The sequence below is a fragment of the Prionailurus bengalensis genome, chromosome B3 (genome assembly GCF_016509475.1).
Source record: "Prionailurus bengalensis isolate Pbe53 chromosome B3, Fcat_Pben_1.1_paternal_pri, whole genome shotgun sequence".
NCBI lineage: Eukaryota > Metazoa > Chordata > Mammalia > Carnivora > Felidae > Prionailurus > Prionailurus bengalensis.
In genome coordinates, this window is record NC_057355.1 from 93,897,598 (window position 1) to 93,912,028 (window position 14,431).

The following is a 14,431-nucleotide window of genomic DNA, read 5'->3' on the forward strand; positions in this document are numbered from 1 at the left end:
ATAGCAGCTTTATTAGTAATAGCTCAAAACTAGACATAACCCAAATGTCCACCAACAGATGAGCAGATAAGGTACACTACATCCATATAATAGAATACACTCAGCAATAAAAAAAGTAATGAACTGTTGGTACACAGAACAACATGGACAAATGTCTAGACAATGATACTGAGTAAAAGAGATCAGACCAAAAAAAAAAAAAAAAAAAAACTTCCTGATTCTACTTACATAAATTTTTAGAAAATGCAAATGAGTTCTACAATGACATAAAGTAGATCAGTGGTTGCTTACGTGTGGGAGGCAGGGAGGAATGCGAAGAAAAAATTCCAAAGAGGCATGAAGAAACTTGAGGATGATGGATATACTCACTCGACTAGATGATGGGGTATGTATATACGTCAAAGTTCATAAAATTACATACTTTAAATATGTACCACATATTACATGTCAATTATACCTCAATAAAGCTGTCTTAAAAATAAAAAAAAACCCTGCAACTCAGCTGTCAGATTTTAAAGGAGCAGAAAGGAAGCAGAATGGAAATCTCAGTAAAAGGCCTCAGGTAGGTTTGTGAAGCTAAGGCTCAGCAGAGTTTAATGAGCCATCTCTCTGCTATTCTCCAGAAACCGTGACAACCACCACTATTGGGTTCTGCTTTCAGGAAGAGAATAACCCAATCAGTATAAAATGAATTCCGTGTCTTGTGAGAGATTGCCAATTGAACATATAATCTACATTTACAAACATTTTTAAAGAATGTTCTACTTACAGGATAGTTATAATATCGAGAGTAAATGTTTTGCTATAAATACCAATACAGACATACGAATTATTTAATCTCTCAGAGCCTCTCATTTCATCTATGAAATGCCACAAGAAATAAGAAAAACAGGGAAACTAAAAAGAGCAGACTGTGCCAGAATTATTAATTCTTCCCTTGAGGGAAGAGCCTCTTTCCTCCCCCTGTGTTCTGAGAAATGTCCATTTCCTCCCATCACCCTGTGCAGTAATTTTAGTTGAGTAAGTCAAGTTTCTCTCCTACTTACCATTCTTCTATCACTAGAATCCTTGAGAGAGGTCCACTAGGAAGGTCCCTGCCATACCCTTGACTAGTCTAGAAGGGATCCAACCTCTACCAGACTCAACTGTGACTGAGGACGACAATGATGTGTTGGACTGGATTTGAGCTGTCTGTATTGTATGTTCTGGAGGTTGGGTTTCACTTTCCAGACAATCATTATTTGTTAAACAGTTGGTTGGGGAATATCTCCACAGCATTTGCATTTATAATAGCAGGTAAAGGTAATTTTTCAGGGTGGCCTGTGTTCTCCAGGAGCTAAGTCACATGAGCTTTGATTTTTTTTAAGGGAGGACACAAGAACCAGGGTTTACTGAACAGAAATAGTGGTTGAGCCCACAGACTCTAGCATTAAGCAGCTCTGGCATCAATTCCCAGCTGTCACTTAATGTGTGATAATTTATCATTTCCAAACATTTTTTTCATCTCTACAGTGGGACTAAAACTATCTAATTTCTATCAATTTTTATTAGCTTCCATTGTAAATTACAGCACCCCGCCAATTATTACCTCGACACTAAAAAGGGCAGTAAACATTAACACCAATTCAACTTTTCCTAACTATATACTTACATCAAAAGCTTGTATAATTATAATTTTCTGAGAAAATAAAGCTTTCCCCTTCTGAATTAGGAATTTAAAATGACAAGACCCAGAAGCAAACTAAAATCAATGTCCTAAAAATGATACAAACCTCAAAAAGCCAGGCAGGTTTGCCAACAAAGCTCCGCCTCCATGCAAACCCTGCCCACTTCCGCCTGCCCCACCCACCCCCTAACACTGTAGCACCTCCCCTCACTGCAAGGTCCCGCCCCCCGCACCTGATCTTGGTTCCCATTGGGCAAATCTGGATGCTGTGTACACACCCGACACACGCACGTTTGGCGAGGGCGTCTTCGCGCCTGCGCAGCAGCGCCGTCAGGCGGCTGGGAACTAGGGGCTAGGGGGAGGGGGGCCGAGGTCAGGCCGAATCTTCCTCCGTAATAAGAAGCTCCGCGTCCTGCGGTCCTGGCTCCGTGGGTCCGGTCGGATCCGGCCTGGGCGCTGGAGCTGCTGTGGCTCCCTCCGCGGCGGGTGCGATGGAGGCCGTGCCAGAGCCCAGCACTCACGCCGGGGAGGCCCAGACAGCGGGCGGTGCTAGTAGATGAGGCGGCGGCGGCGGCAGCACGGGCTCTCCATGAGCAAGCGGCGGCGACGACGGGTGCGGCGGCACCGGCGGTTTTCGGTCCCCGGGGAGGTACGAGAAGTCGGCTTCCTGGTGGACGGAGACTGGCCGGTGTGGGAACGCCTTCCGCGGCCCGGACCTCCCGCCAGTGCCCGCAGTCCCAGGCGCTTAGGGGAACACTGCCTGACCGTGGGCAGGGGCGCCGAGCCGTATCACCTGCTCCCGGCTCAGGGACCTGCCAGCCCTGCGGGACCAGCCCTCGGTGCCAGGCCTTTGCCTGTGCGGAGGGCCGGGGGCGGGGTAGGCGTGTCCGGAGCGCGGGGGACGGAGGCGGGCGCCCACCGCGCGCCCAGCGGGTCCCTGCCCAGAGCCCCGCGCTGCTTCAAGGGGGAGCGCGTGGCCGTTTTTCAGATTATTTCGGGGTGCTGATTCGAGAGGGGACCCTTAGGACCGCCGAGCATTCAGTGCCTAGGGCGAGTGGTCTGATCGTCACGATCAGCGTGGAGTACAGATTGTCACCCTTGAAAATGACCCCAAAAGAAAGGTGTCGTTTTGCCAAGGAAAAAGAGGTCGGGGGAGTTTTCCAGGTTTATTTAAACTGGAGGGCCTGTTGAATCAGGACGATAATGCCAGCAGGATATGTCCTCCAGGGCTTCTAATACGGTGCCTAAGGAAACAGTCTTTGACGATGTGGAGAAATCTGAAGACAATTTTAAGTAAAGCTCCTTGCAGCCATTTCTCCGCCTTTTCTGCTCATTTTTGTTGTAATTTACTTTGTAACAAATCACCACGTTAATGCTGAAAGGATTAAGTGTCCTCTAGTTCTTCCAAGCCTCTCTACCCTGCACTTTCCCTCCCCGCAGAAAAAGGCTAGAGAAGTTAATTTCGTTACACATACATACATATATATATGTAAAAGTGTAGTTTAATTCTCTTAAGTATAACAATTGCTGTAAATATTACTTATTTGGTCATGTCTAAAAGATAATTTGAAGAAAAACATTTATGACTCCTTCACAATTTAACATTTGGGAAATCAGAACTCAGGCTTAGACCTTGCTACAAAGTTCTTAAAACTTAAACAGAAATAAATGAAACCATGAAGGAAGTCATTTTCATTTTTAAAGTTTTGAATGCCATATATGTATTTTTTTAATCTGCTCGGGAAACATGTTAGTCCTTTCAAGAAGAAACAGTTTGTGTTTGCCTAAGGCTCCAGATTTACCACGCCCTCTTATTCCTAAATGGTTGTCTAGAGCCAACAACATGTTACCAACCGTGTAAACTTCTACACTTAAGACTAAATATAGTGTTGAATATTTTGTAGTCCACAGCATCTTGCCTCAGGCCGAAAATACTGTGTGCCCGTGCATGTGTGCCTGCATTTAATATATTGTAGAACTGAATTTTTAGTCTGCTAGTATTGTAAATTTGGTTGGAATTTAAGTGTAAAACAGATTTTTTTAATTGAAGTATAGTTGACATAGTGTTACATTGGTTTTAGGTGTACAACAGTGATTCAACAACTCTATGCTATGTGAACTTAATTTCTTACACAAATAAAACACATAGGTCTGCAGTATTGAGTATTGGATTTATGTTGTGCTTGGGAGTATGTGTGTGGCACTTGAAAAGCCAAAATAAGACATTGACCTCAGTCATGAATTGGTCTCTTCCTATTCTTCAGATGCTTTCCTTTTTCATGGAAATATGCTTTTCCATAAAAGTAACATTGAGAAACCCTATGATATTTTTAGTTTAGATATTTACTGTCCCAAGTAAAGCAGTATTTTCAGTTCAGTTTCATTAGGACCTCATTCTTTAACTTTTTAAAACTTTGCTTTATATAACATACATTATGACACAAACATGTTTATAGAATACTGGCAAAGACCTTAAAAACAAAATGTTTAGCTAACCCCAAGGTTAGGGGAAGGGTAAATAACAGTTTAAGTAGGGTGGACGTCCCTGTTCATTCCCAAAACGTAAGGAGAGGGGAATCAGATTACTCACCAAGTTCTAAGTTAGGTCTTCATAGCATGGTCTCTGCAGTTAGGATTATAGGGTATCCAGCATGGTCCTAAGTTGCAAGTGAAAATCCCAAAGTGCATAGAAATGATTTTTGTATCAGCTGTGGCAATGATTCAGTTAAGTACTGTGGATTACTTTTCATATGAGGTCTCTAAAAGATAATTGGCCATTATTCTGTAGCTGAACTAAGAATTCCATTATAGCAATTTCATAAGTGCAACCATGCATATTAAAAAGGAAATGAAGCACAGCTTGTATTTTGAAGGGAGGAGAAAGAGGTTTACATTAGGAATACACCCACCCAAATTTAGATTGCACCTTCAAAAGCTCTGTTTTCATTTAGGACTTATTTATTTCAGGGTCTTCCTATAGCAAAGATAAAATCTGCAGTATAATTAGTGTAAAAGTCTATCACGTGCTCATCCTATACCTCAAAAAAGATCGCACTTCTAAATGGTCTTTCCAGAGACCATGCATATTGCCAATATGGCAATTCTGAGCCAATTCTGGCTCAGCTAGAATTGTTTTAAATTTTTTCATTATATTGGTAGGCCTTCTAACCAAATTTAATTTGAATTTTTTTTAAGATTTTATTTTTAAATAATCTCTGTACCCGACGTGAGGGTTGAATTTACAGTTGGAAGATCAGGAGTGGTATGCTGTACTGACTGAGCCAGTCAGGCACACCTAATTTGAATGTTTAGACAAGCTTGTTTTGATTTGAACACATCTCAAAAATTTAACATATAAAGTCACAAATTTACATGTTCTACTTTTAAACTTTTGAAATGCAGGATGAAGACACTGTTTGAAGAGATCAAAGCATCAATTAAAAATAACTATAACCAAGATCGCTCATTTTGGAGGCCTGTTCTTCCTTGGGGAGGTGTTTTTACTATCAAAGCTGGCCGCAAAGCAGTATCCTGTACGCCACTTTATGTTGAAATAAGACTGAAAAATACCTGCACCATAGATGGATTCTTGATGTTACTATATGTCATTCTTAATGAAAATGAAAATTTCCCCAGGGAGCTCTCTCTTCATTTAGGTAGAGAGTTTGTAGACTGTTTCCTTTACTTAATGGACACCTACAGTTTCACAACTGTGAAGCTGCTTTGGATTTGGGACAAGATGGAAAAACAGCAATACAAATCTGAAGTTCATAAAGCTTCATTAATAATTGATTTATTTGGTAATGAGCATGATAATTTTACAAAAAATCTTGAAAATCTCATGTCTACCATACAAGAGAGTTACTGTTCCAACTGGCGATGCCCAACTCGAGTACAGGAAGATCAGCAACGCACGATTAATATAAAGTAAGTTGCTTTAAAGTGTCACTCTTAGCGAAAATAATACAGTTTTTAAATGAATGTTGCTATAAGTAAATAAGTATAGTCAGAGCACTTTCTAAAGTACAGACCTTGTGTAGTTACTTACACATGGTAACCACATAAATGCAAGACTATAGTAAGTCCCATGACAAGTGTTAACTATTTATTAAATCCAAATATCTTGGAATTGACTTTATAAAACCAGCTAGTAATTATTTCACTGGGAAAGTAATGAATTAGTATGAAAAATGTTTTACTCTTGCTTTGAATTTGCTAATATGAGTGTGTAGATAATTAATTTTTTGTGTCATAAATGTAACCTCTTGAAGAACATTTAACACTATATTGAAATGTGTCACCCCTTGAATGGATTTCTGTTGGGTAGGCTATTTCTACATGAACAAGAAGATTGAAAGTATTTCAGAGGCGCCTGGGTGGCTCAGTCCGTAGAGCTTCTGACTGTTGATTTTGGCTCAGGTCATGATCCCAAGGTTTGTGTGATGAAGTCCTGAGTTGGGCTTCTCACTGAGTATGTAGCCTGCTTAAGATTTTCTCCCTCTCTCTCTCTCTCTCTCTCAAACTCTCTCCCTCCCTCCCTCCCTCCCCTTCTCTCTCCAACTCACACTTTCTCTCTAAAAAAAAAAAAAAAAAAGGCATTTCTTCATGTCATGGCCAGGACATAATTATAGACTGAAACCCTAAACTCAGAATCTTCGTACCTGGAGAGGATATGAATGTGAGGAGCTTTTTCCCTGACGAGGAGAGGTGCTGATAGCCTACCGAGTATTTTTGGTTTCGAGAGAGAAGGCATACCTCCAGGCTGGTAAATGATAGGGAAGAAGGCCAAACTGGCAAGCCCTAGTGGAGTGTTGGGAAACATTAAAGCCCCCAGGGCACATTAGCTGGAAAAGGGATAACTGTCAGTAGAAAAACAGGACAGAAAAACAAGCCCAAACACATTGTTGTCAGAAAGTGTATTTGGCCCTGTGGTTCACAAAAGCAGCCTAATAGATGTTCCCTTTTGAGAATATACAGTACATACCCTAACTTACTAGATTCACATTTCTTTATAGCATATTTAGTTTAATATTATCACATCATGCTACTTAGGGAAAGCTGAAGATACTCTTTTTAGAGTCTGCCAGCGAATATCTCTCTTGTTCTGAAATACACTTGGTCCATTTTCCTGTGTTACTGATACGATGACACTGATTTTGAAATCTCTATCCTGGAAAAAAGTTTTGTTATTCTAATTTTTTTAATGTTTATTTGAGAGAGAGAGAGAGAGGGAGAGAGACAATGAGCAGGGGGAGGGGCAGAGAGAGAGGGAGCCACAGAATTGGAAACAGGCTCCAGGCTCTGAGCTGTCAGCACGTGCCCAACATGGGGCTTGAACTCATGAGCCTTGTGATCACAACCTGAGCTGAAGTCGGATGCTTAACCGACTGAGCCACCCAGGCACCCCAAGCTTTGCTACTCTATAATAAACTAAAAAGCATTTTAGAAATTTGTTTCTTCAAAAACTAATATCAGTTTATATATGTTTTGAAATATAATGATTTATAATCCTATATTAATACTATTATTTTAAGCTTCTCAATAAAATATTTTTTGTCATACTGTTTATATTCCATGTAACTTTCTAAGGCTTTTGCCTTTATTTAAAACAATCTCTGAAGTATGTAGCAAGAAATTTTTTAACAAATCAGGTTAACTGAAGCCAACAATGCTATAACTTGCATTTAGTCATGTAACTGGCTGCTTTCCTGATTCTGGGTCCTACCTTTCTTCCCCTAAGACCAGAATCTGCTCTACTGAAATCTCTAGAAAAATTTTTAAAGTAACAACTGCATATTTCAGGATCAGTTTACAGAAGGATTTGATGTTTCTTGGAAAGCTTCATGCATTAATGTTTATTAAGTTCAACTGATTTCCTATGATTATAGCAAAGGTGAAAAACAGAGGTTATACTTTTATATTTGGTTTGCTAATAATGAATTGACCTGTAAAATTTGCTATCCTAATAATGTATTTACATGAAAAATGTCAAAGCAGTTCTTACATGTGTTTTTAATTGTTGTAGTCCTCCCCAAGAAATTCCTCATGGAAACTTGATACGACTGGCTGTGGATGAGTTATTCTGTTCCAGGATTGAACTGTGTGAAGAGAGTGGGTGAGTATATGAGAGACATTTAAGATGAAAGTATTTATGTTTTTTATAAAGAAACCTGAACAGATATGGTCTTTGGTGTTAATACTTTATGAAATAGCAACTCACAAGTATTTAGGAAGCCTAACATTTTTGGAATCTTAACACCTACCGTAGTTTACGCTGCTATTTTATGCTGTGTTGTCATTATCAAATATCACTATATAGAATATTATACTACATTTAATTGATGAATACAAAGCAAATGCCTTTTCTTTTCTTTCCCCACTGCTGAGTAGGTACAATAAAACCTTGGTTAACCGGAACCCAGCTAATCGGACCCTCAATTAACTGGACTTTTTTCTGCATTCCTCATTTAGGACAAAGAGGTAAATGGCAACCAAAAAATTCAACATAGTTAAAAAATTCAAAAGGGGAAGAACATATTCATCCCAGTCGCTTAACAATTTCTATATCTTCAGAAATGTACAATGAGAGTTAATATTTAGAAGGATGATCTTACAGCTAATTAATCACAAGGGAAGAATAAAATACATTCAGTTAATTGTACTTAAGTCCAGAAACTAGACTAATGTATTTTAACAGCAAACACTGAAACACAATGGTTTTCTGATTAACTTTAGTCAGTAACATTTGGGAACCAAAATACTGTGCTCTGAGTATTCCGGTTAATCGAGATTTTACTGTATAATTGTGTATGTTATATTCTGATACACATGCTTAATATGTAATAGTGCTAAGAAAACAGAATTTGTTTCATCCTAATGGCAAAAGGATGCAATTAGGGAATTTTATGTAATATAAAAATGACTGTAAGAGTCATATTATTTACCTCTGCCATTATTCCTTGAAACCAGCTGAGAGAGAAAAAGCAAATGTATCTCTACATAAAAATAAAAGCTTTTATATCAGTTCAAAAGACTACATGTTTTTATAAGCTTAGGAAAAAGATAGCTAGCTTTTCCTGGAGTTTTGCAAGTATATGACTTCTTGTATATAGAATCTCACAGCTGATAAGCTTCTGGGTATAGGTATATAAGATACTATTGTAGCCACACCATTACCCATGCCTAAAATAGATAATTATGCTTATTAGGAAATTAAGTAATAAAGACAATCCAGAAGTGATAAAAGGCAGTTTTGCTTTAAGTGTAATAAAGTTCATGCCTATTTTCAATTTTAGATGTGGTGGCTTAAGAGAATTTTCCCAGCGAGTTTTCTGCCATGGGGCACCCCCTTTTGTTGTCTTAAATATGCAGCATTGGAAATCTGAAGATCTAGCATATGTACCATATTACTTGGATTTATCTGATCACAAGTAGGTGTTTTCCTATTCGGTTTATAAAACTAATAAAAAATACATTTATTTTCTATTTTTCTGCTATCCCATCATAATTGTGACTAGCCCTTAAGGTAATATTGTTGAAAAAAATCATAGCTATCTTTTTTTTTTTAGTGTATTTTTTTAGGTTTATTTATTTTTGACTGAGAGAGAGAGAGAGAGAGAGAGCAGAGGAAGGGCAGAGAGTGAATCCCAAGCAGGCTATGAGCTGTCAGAGCCCAATGCCGGGCTTGAATTCATAAACTGTGAGGTCATGACCTGAGCTGAAATCAAGAGTCAGATGCTTAACCTGAACCACCCAGGTATCCCGTAGCTCTCTCTAACTGTGTGTATCCTGAGTAAGATTAGAATCTACTACAGGGAGTCATTCACTGGCAGTGTGCACAGTGGTTGGACTATGGAATAGACAGAATTGAGTTCAAATCCCAGCCCCACCTTTTACAAGCTATGTAACCGTGGGCCAGAACTTAACCAGCTGAAACATCAGTTTCTTATTCTGTAAAACACTGCTGACAGTACCTATCTGGTACATAATTGTGAAGATTTAATGAGATAACACATGTAAAGTGTTTAGGATAGTACCTGACACATAGTAAACAGTAAATACTATTACTTGTATTTCAAGTCAAAGTAGTATATAGTAGGAGGTCATCATTTAAACAAAAAATGTTACTTTCAATATCAGAGATGAAAATATCTGCATTCAAATTAGGACATACAGAGTCTCAACTTCTTGCCTTTGAAAGGCTTTTTGTATGTGTGTTCTCTTATGTAACCAAACAATACAGATTATCGTTAATCTGTTAAAGTGTTTTTCAAAATTCCTCAATTGTACAATTTTTTAAATTCTTAAATATTTTACTTCAAATTACCAATTATAGCACATGATTTTTACAGATGGATATCATTTTTAGGGACTAGAATGCAAACAATATCGATATTTTTATTCCTTAATTAAGAATTGAAGGAATATTTATCAAAGAACAAAGTATTATCTTTTTTGCTATACTTTGTCTTTTAATTTGCAGGTATTTGTTGGAAGGTGCCACATTATTTAACAAAGAGGAACATCATTATTCTGCAGCTTTCCAGATTGATGGACATTGGATGCACTATGATGGCCTCAGAAATGTGAATTTAATTTTGTTAAATAAACCCCCAGAGTTTCTCCTCTTGTCATCATTGGTTTATATTCGAGCAACAGAGAAATAAATATAGACTGATGCTAAATTAAATTGTTTTCCCTCCTGCCCATGCTCCCCCAGATGAAGGGCTTTTATTTTGTAAATTCTTGGTATCCAAGGAAATAGTTGAACTATACTAGTTTCAGAGGTGTATTTTTCCAGTGTTTAGCCCCAGGTAAATATTATATATACAGAATCTATGCAAAAATGTTTGTATTTGTTTTTTCTATGTCCTGGGTTATTTTTATACAAGCATAACAAGCATACATTATGTTGAAATAAAATGTATCTTGTAGCCTTTGTATTTTTCGTTTATATGTACTCAAAGGATTTTTGCAGTTCTGTCCTTGAATCTAAGAAAATACTTCATCATTTGAATTCTCAATTTTTCTTTTTGGATATTCAAATAAAACCTGGTTACAAGTCAGTATTTCAGTTTATATAAATTGAACAGTTCAAAGTGTATCTGACTATATTTTTTGCCCTACCTCACTAAAATCCAAAGTGCACTGTTGGATCTAGTATGGATTTGAATGTACAACTTATAGATGGCTTAGTCTTTTTTACTTGTTGATTTGCCTAATTTTCCTGCAATAGTTTTTAAAAATACTTTGGTGAGAATATTTTTCTGGGCTTGAATTATTTCTCTATAATGGCAAATTACTTTAACCGCTTGCTAAAGTATTATATACCTGCCAGCAAATTTTAAGTGTTAACTAAGCTCCCAAGTTTAATTAAAGTTATTGTTACAAGTAAATTATATAACATAACTAAATGTAATGGAAATCCTCTAATAAAAATCTATTCTGAAGATAAGACAACTATAAAAAAATATTAGGCAACTGGATGTTTACTAATGTTGGATTAACAATAGAAATGTACTTTAAATATATATTTAAGAGAAAACGGTGTCTGGAATATTTTTTGTCCTAGTAAGTCATATTGGCACAGAGAAAAAAATACTTAACATTTTTGGAGTAACAAACTGCTGGCTTCCTTGTAAGTAGTAAACTGATAGCATGAGGGTTTGATTTGCAATATAAATCACAAGAATTTTGTAATTATCAGAAATTATGTTTGTTTTCAAAGACCCTAAGATCTCTCTCCTATTACAGTTTTAAGGGAAAAAATTAAGTATTATTCTCAAGGGAAAATACTTTTTGAAATTTATTATTATTCACTTTAGTGTTTAATTTCAGTAAACAGTCTATCTTAGATTTTGGGTTGGGATTGAGTGTAGTATATTTGGAGATTTCTACATGATAACACAGTTCACTGCCATATACCAAATTTAATTCAACAAATTAAGTCAGTCTTACATTGGCTTGGTGCCATGTTGAAGTAGCTTACAGAAGAATTACTAAATGTGAGTGCAATGTTGCTGAGAATGCCTCACTTTGAGCAAACTGTGAAAATTGCATCTTGTGCAAGATAAAAAAAATAGCAATTTATTTTACAAAAAAAATCTACGCTAGAGTTTATTTAAATAGTCCCCACCATGTATTTAAATAGGATTTTATTTACAGCAGACTTTTGTGGGGACACCTTATTGCATGAATCAAAGTATACAACAACACAAATATTAGCATATACATAAGTGGTTCATTAACATAATTATTCCTAATGCAGATTATTCTTTTAAGAATTGCACTTTATTTAGAACAATACTAATTTATCACAAAACAATGACTTACCTACCTCACAGGGTTGTTGTGAGGATTAAGATGTTTGTTAAAATCTTGACTACCTTGAACATGCTAATAAAGATATATTTTTTCTACCTCTTTCATATATAGCAAGTCTCCCAGATTCTCTTTACTAATGAAGTTTTTAGATATCTTTTTTAAGTTATTTATTTGGGTAGTTGCTCCTATCAGTAATAGACTTGATGTGTAATAGAATTTAAGTATGCCTTCTGGACCTCAAGATAGTTGGATTTTAAGGATAATAAGTAGTTTATTGTTACAGTAGTGGCTGGTTGGTAGAAAGAAGCAATTATCCCCTGCTGACCAAATAGTAAGTAGAAAATGGGTGAAAAATAATTAAATGGCATTTTCTGTAGAATGTGAAGGTGAAGGTATGGAAAATTCTTTATAACCTGAAACATCCTTAGAAAAATCATAATACAGGGGGGCACCTGGGTGGCTCATTCAGTCATCTGTCCGACTCTTGATCTCAGTTCAGGTCATGATCCCATGAAGTGGGAATGAGCCCCAGGTTGGGCTCTGTGCTGGCAATGTAGAGCCTGCTTGGGATTCTCTCTGCCCCTCCCCCGCATTCTCTCTCTCTCTCTCTCTCTCTCCCCCTCTCTCAAAAATAAAATTAAAAAAATCAGAATACAGGGGCAACTGGGTTGGCACAGTTGGTTAAATGTCCGACTTCAGCTCAGGACATGATCTCAGTTTGAGTTCAAGCCCTGCATTGGGCTCTCTGCTGTCATCACAGAGCCAACTTTGGATCCTCTGTCCTCCTCTCTTTGCCACTCCCTGCTTGCTCTCTCTCAAAAATAAACATTAAGGAAAAAAGAAAAATCGGAATACTGAAGCAGGGGGCAGTGAAAGATAGGAAATAATACATTTTTAAATGCCAAAATCCATAACGATACTTACGGGAAGAGCAAAAATGATTTTAAAACCCCAGCCTAGGGGCGCCTGGGTGGCGCAGTCGGTTAAACGTCCGACTTCAGCCAGGTCACGATCTCGCGGTCCGTTAGTTCGAGCCCCGCGTCGGGCTCTGGGCTGATGGCTCAGAGCCTGGAGCCTGTTTCCAATTCTGTGTCTCCCTCTCTCTCTGCCCCTTGCCCGTTCATGCTCTGTCTCTCTCTGTCCCAAAAATAAATAGACGTTAAAAAAAAAAAAATTAAAAAAAAAAAAAAACCCAGCCTATGTCAAAGGGGGATAAGGTACAAACAAAGCAAATTTAAGGAATAATGTCCAAGTTCTTTGCAGCAAAAGAAACCTTTTACCCCCAATTTAGCAAATAATCTTATATTTATCCTTCAAATATTATTAGGGTTGATTTAATATCTGAGGCATTGTCACTGGATCTGATCCAACCAATGAGGATAAACTAAAGATAACTACCACAGGCATGCTTACTAGGGTGACTCCCATGTTCCATTTCCTTCTTAGAGTATGAACAAACAACTAAGCTATATAAGCAGATAACTCCTATGACACAAAAAGCTATACATGAGCATATCAACAGTTTAGTTTTATAATTAAATGATTAAATGATATTTAATTATTTGAAAATAATTGTAGTGTGCTATAGGCATAAAGGGTAAGCAGTTCATGCAAAAATGACTGCAATTATTGCTGCTGAATTAAAGCCAAAGCAAACATTTATATTCTCATTTTCCTTTGTCAATGCTCTAACATTTAAAAGCACCAAAATTTTCTGCCTTAAAAGCTACAATCACACAGCTTTTGAAATTCATTGCAATGACTTGATGCCTTACTAACAGGGGTTCCTACCCACCCAACTGGCCCCAGGGTTCACTATCTGGTCATGTAGACAGCCTAAAATTTAATTTGATCCCAAAGAAAACAACATTTGACTCTTACCTTAAGTTGAGGAGGAAGATAATGGGGAGGCCTCTGGAGCTAGGTGATTTCTTTACATGCTGATTTCTACCAAGAATGTGTATTATATTATTTACCCTCAGTGAGAAATCAGTTCCATAGTCCATCCATTGTTTTCTCAGTGACGTCTTCTGCAAGGTATCAAGAGGACTATCACTTGAAAAAGTGAGCTTCCCCAGCAGGACCCTCAAAAATGATGTGGAATGGAAGAGCAGCTTGGAGAGCAAATGTGGAGACAAGTTAGCCATAATAGTTTGTATGCTTATTTACAGTTTCATGACTTGCTTGTTTTCCCTTTGAATTTTGCAAAGTCTCATTTTTAATATGATTATAAAAATAATACATAAGCCAATTTAAAAATCAGTAAATCCAAAAAAGAATAAAGAAGAAAATGATCATCCATGATTTCTCCACCCAGTGATCATTAGTTCACACTAGTAAAGCCTTTTTGAAAAGTCCAGCGTAGCTTCATAGTACTAAAGAGAATCAAGAGCCAGGGAGTTAGGGCTTTGAAGAAGTGTATGCTTCTGGGGGCCAGCATAG

The 14,431-nt window shown here is 37.5% G+C and overlaps 1 protein-coding gene across 1 annotated transcript; it reads left to right on the top strand.

The window, feature by feature from the left end:
- The first annotated feature begins 2,202 nt into the window (after window positions 1-2,202).
- On the top strand, window positions 2,203-12,097 carry CB3H14orf28 (chromosome B3 C14orf28 homolog). The gene is made up of 5 exons (XM_043556057.1): window positions 2,203-2,315; window positions 5,069-5,593; window positions 7,692-7,781; window positions 8,962-9,096; window positions 10,149-12,097. Exons 2-5 carry the CDS (start codon window positions 5,070-5,072, stop codon window positions 10,330-10,332), a joined length of 933 nt encoding a protein of 310 aa, XP_043411992.1. The 5' UTR covers window positions 2,203-2,315; window position 5,069; the 3' UTR covers window positions 10,333-12,097.
- Window positions 12,098-14,431: the final 2,334 nt, after the last annotated feature.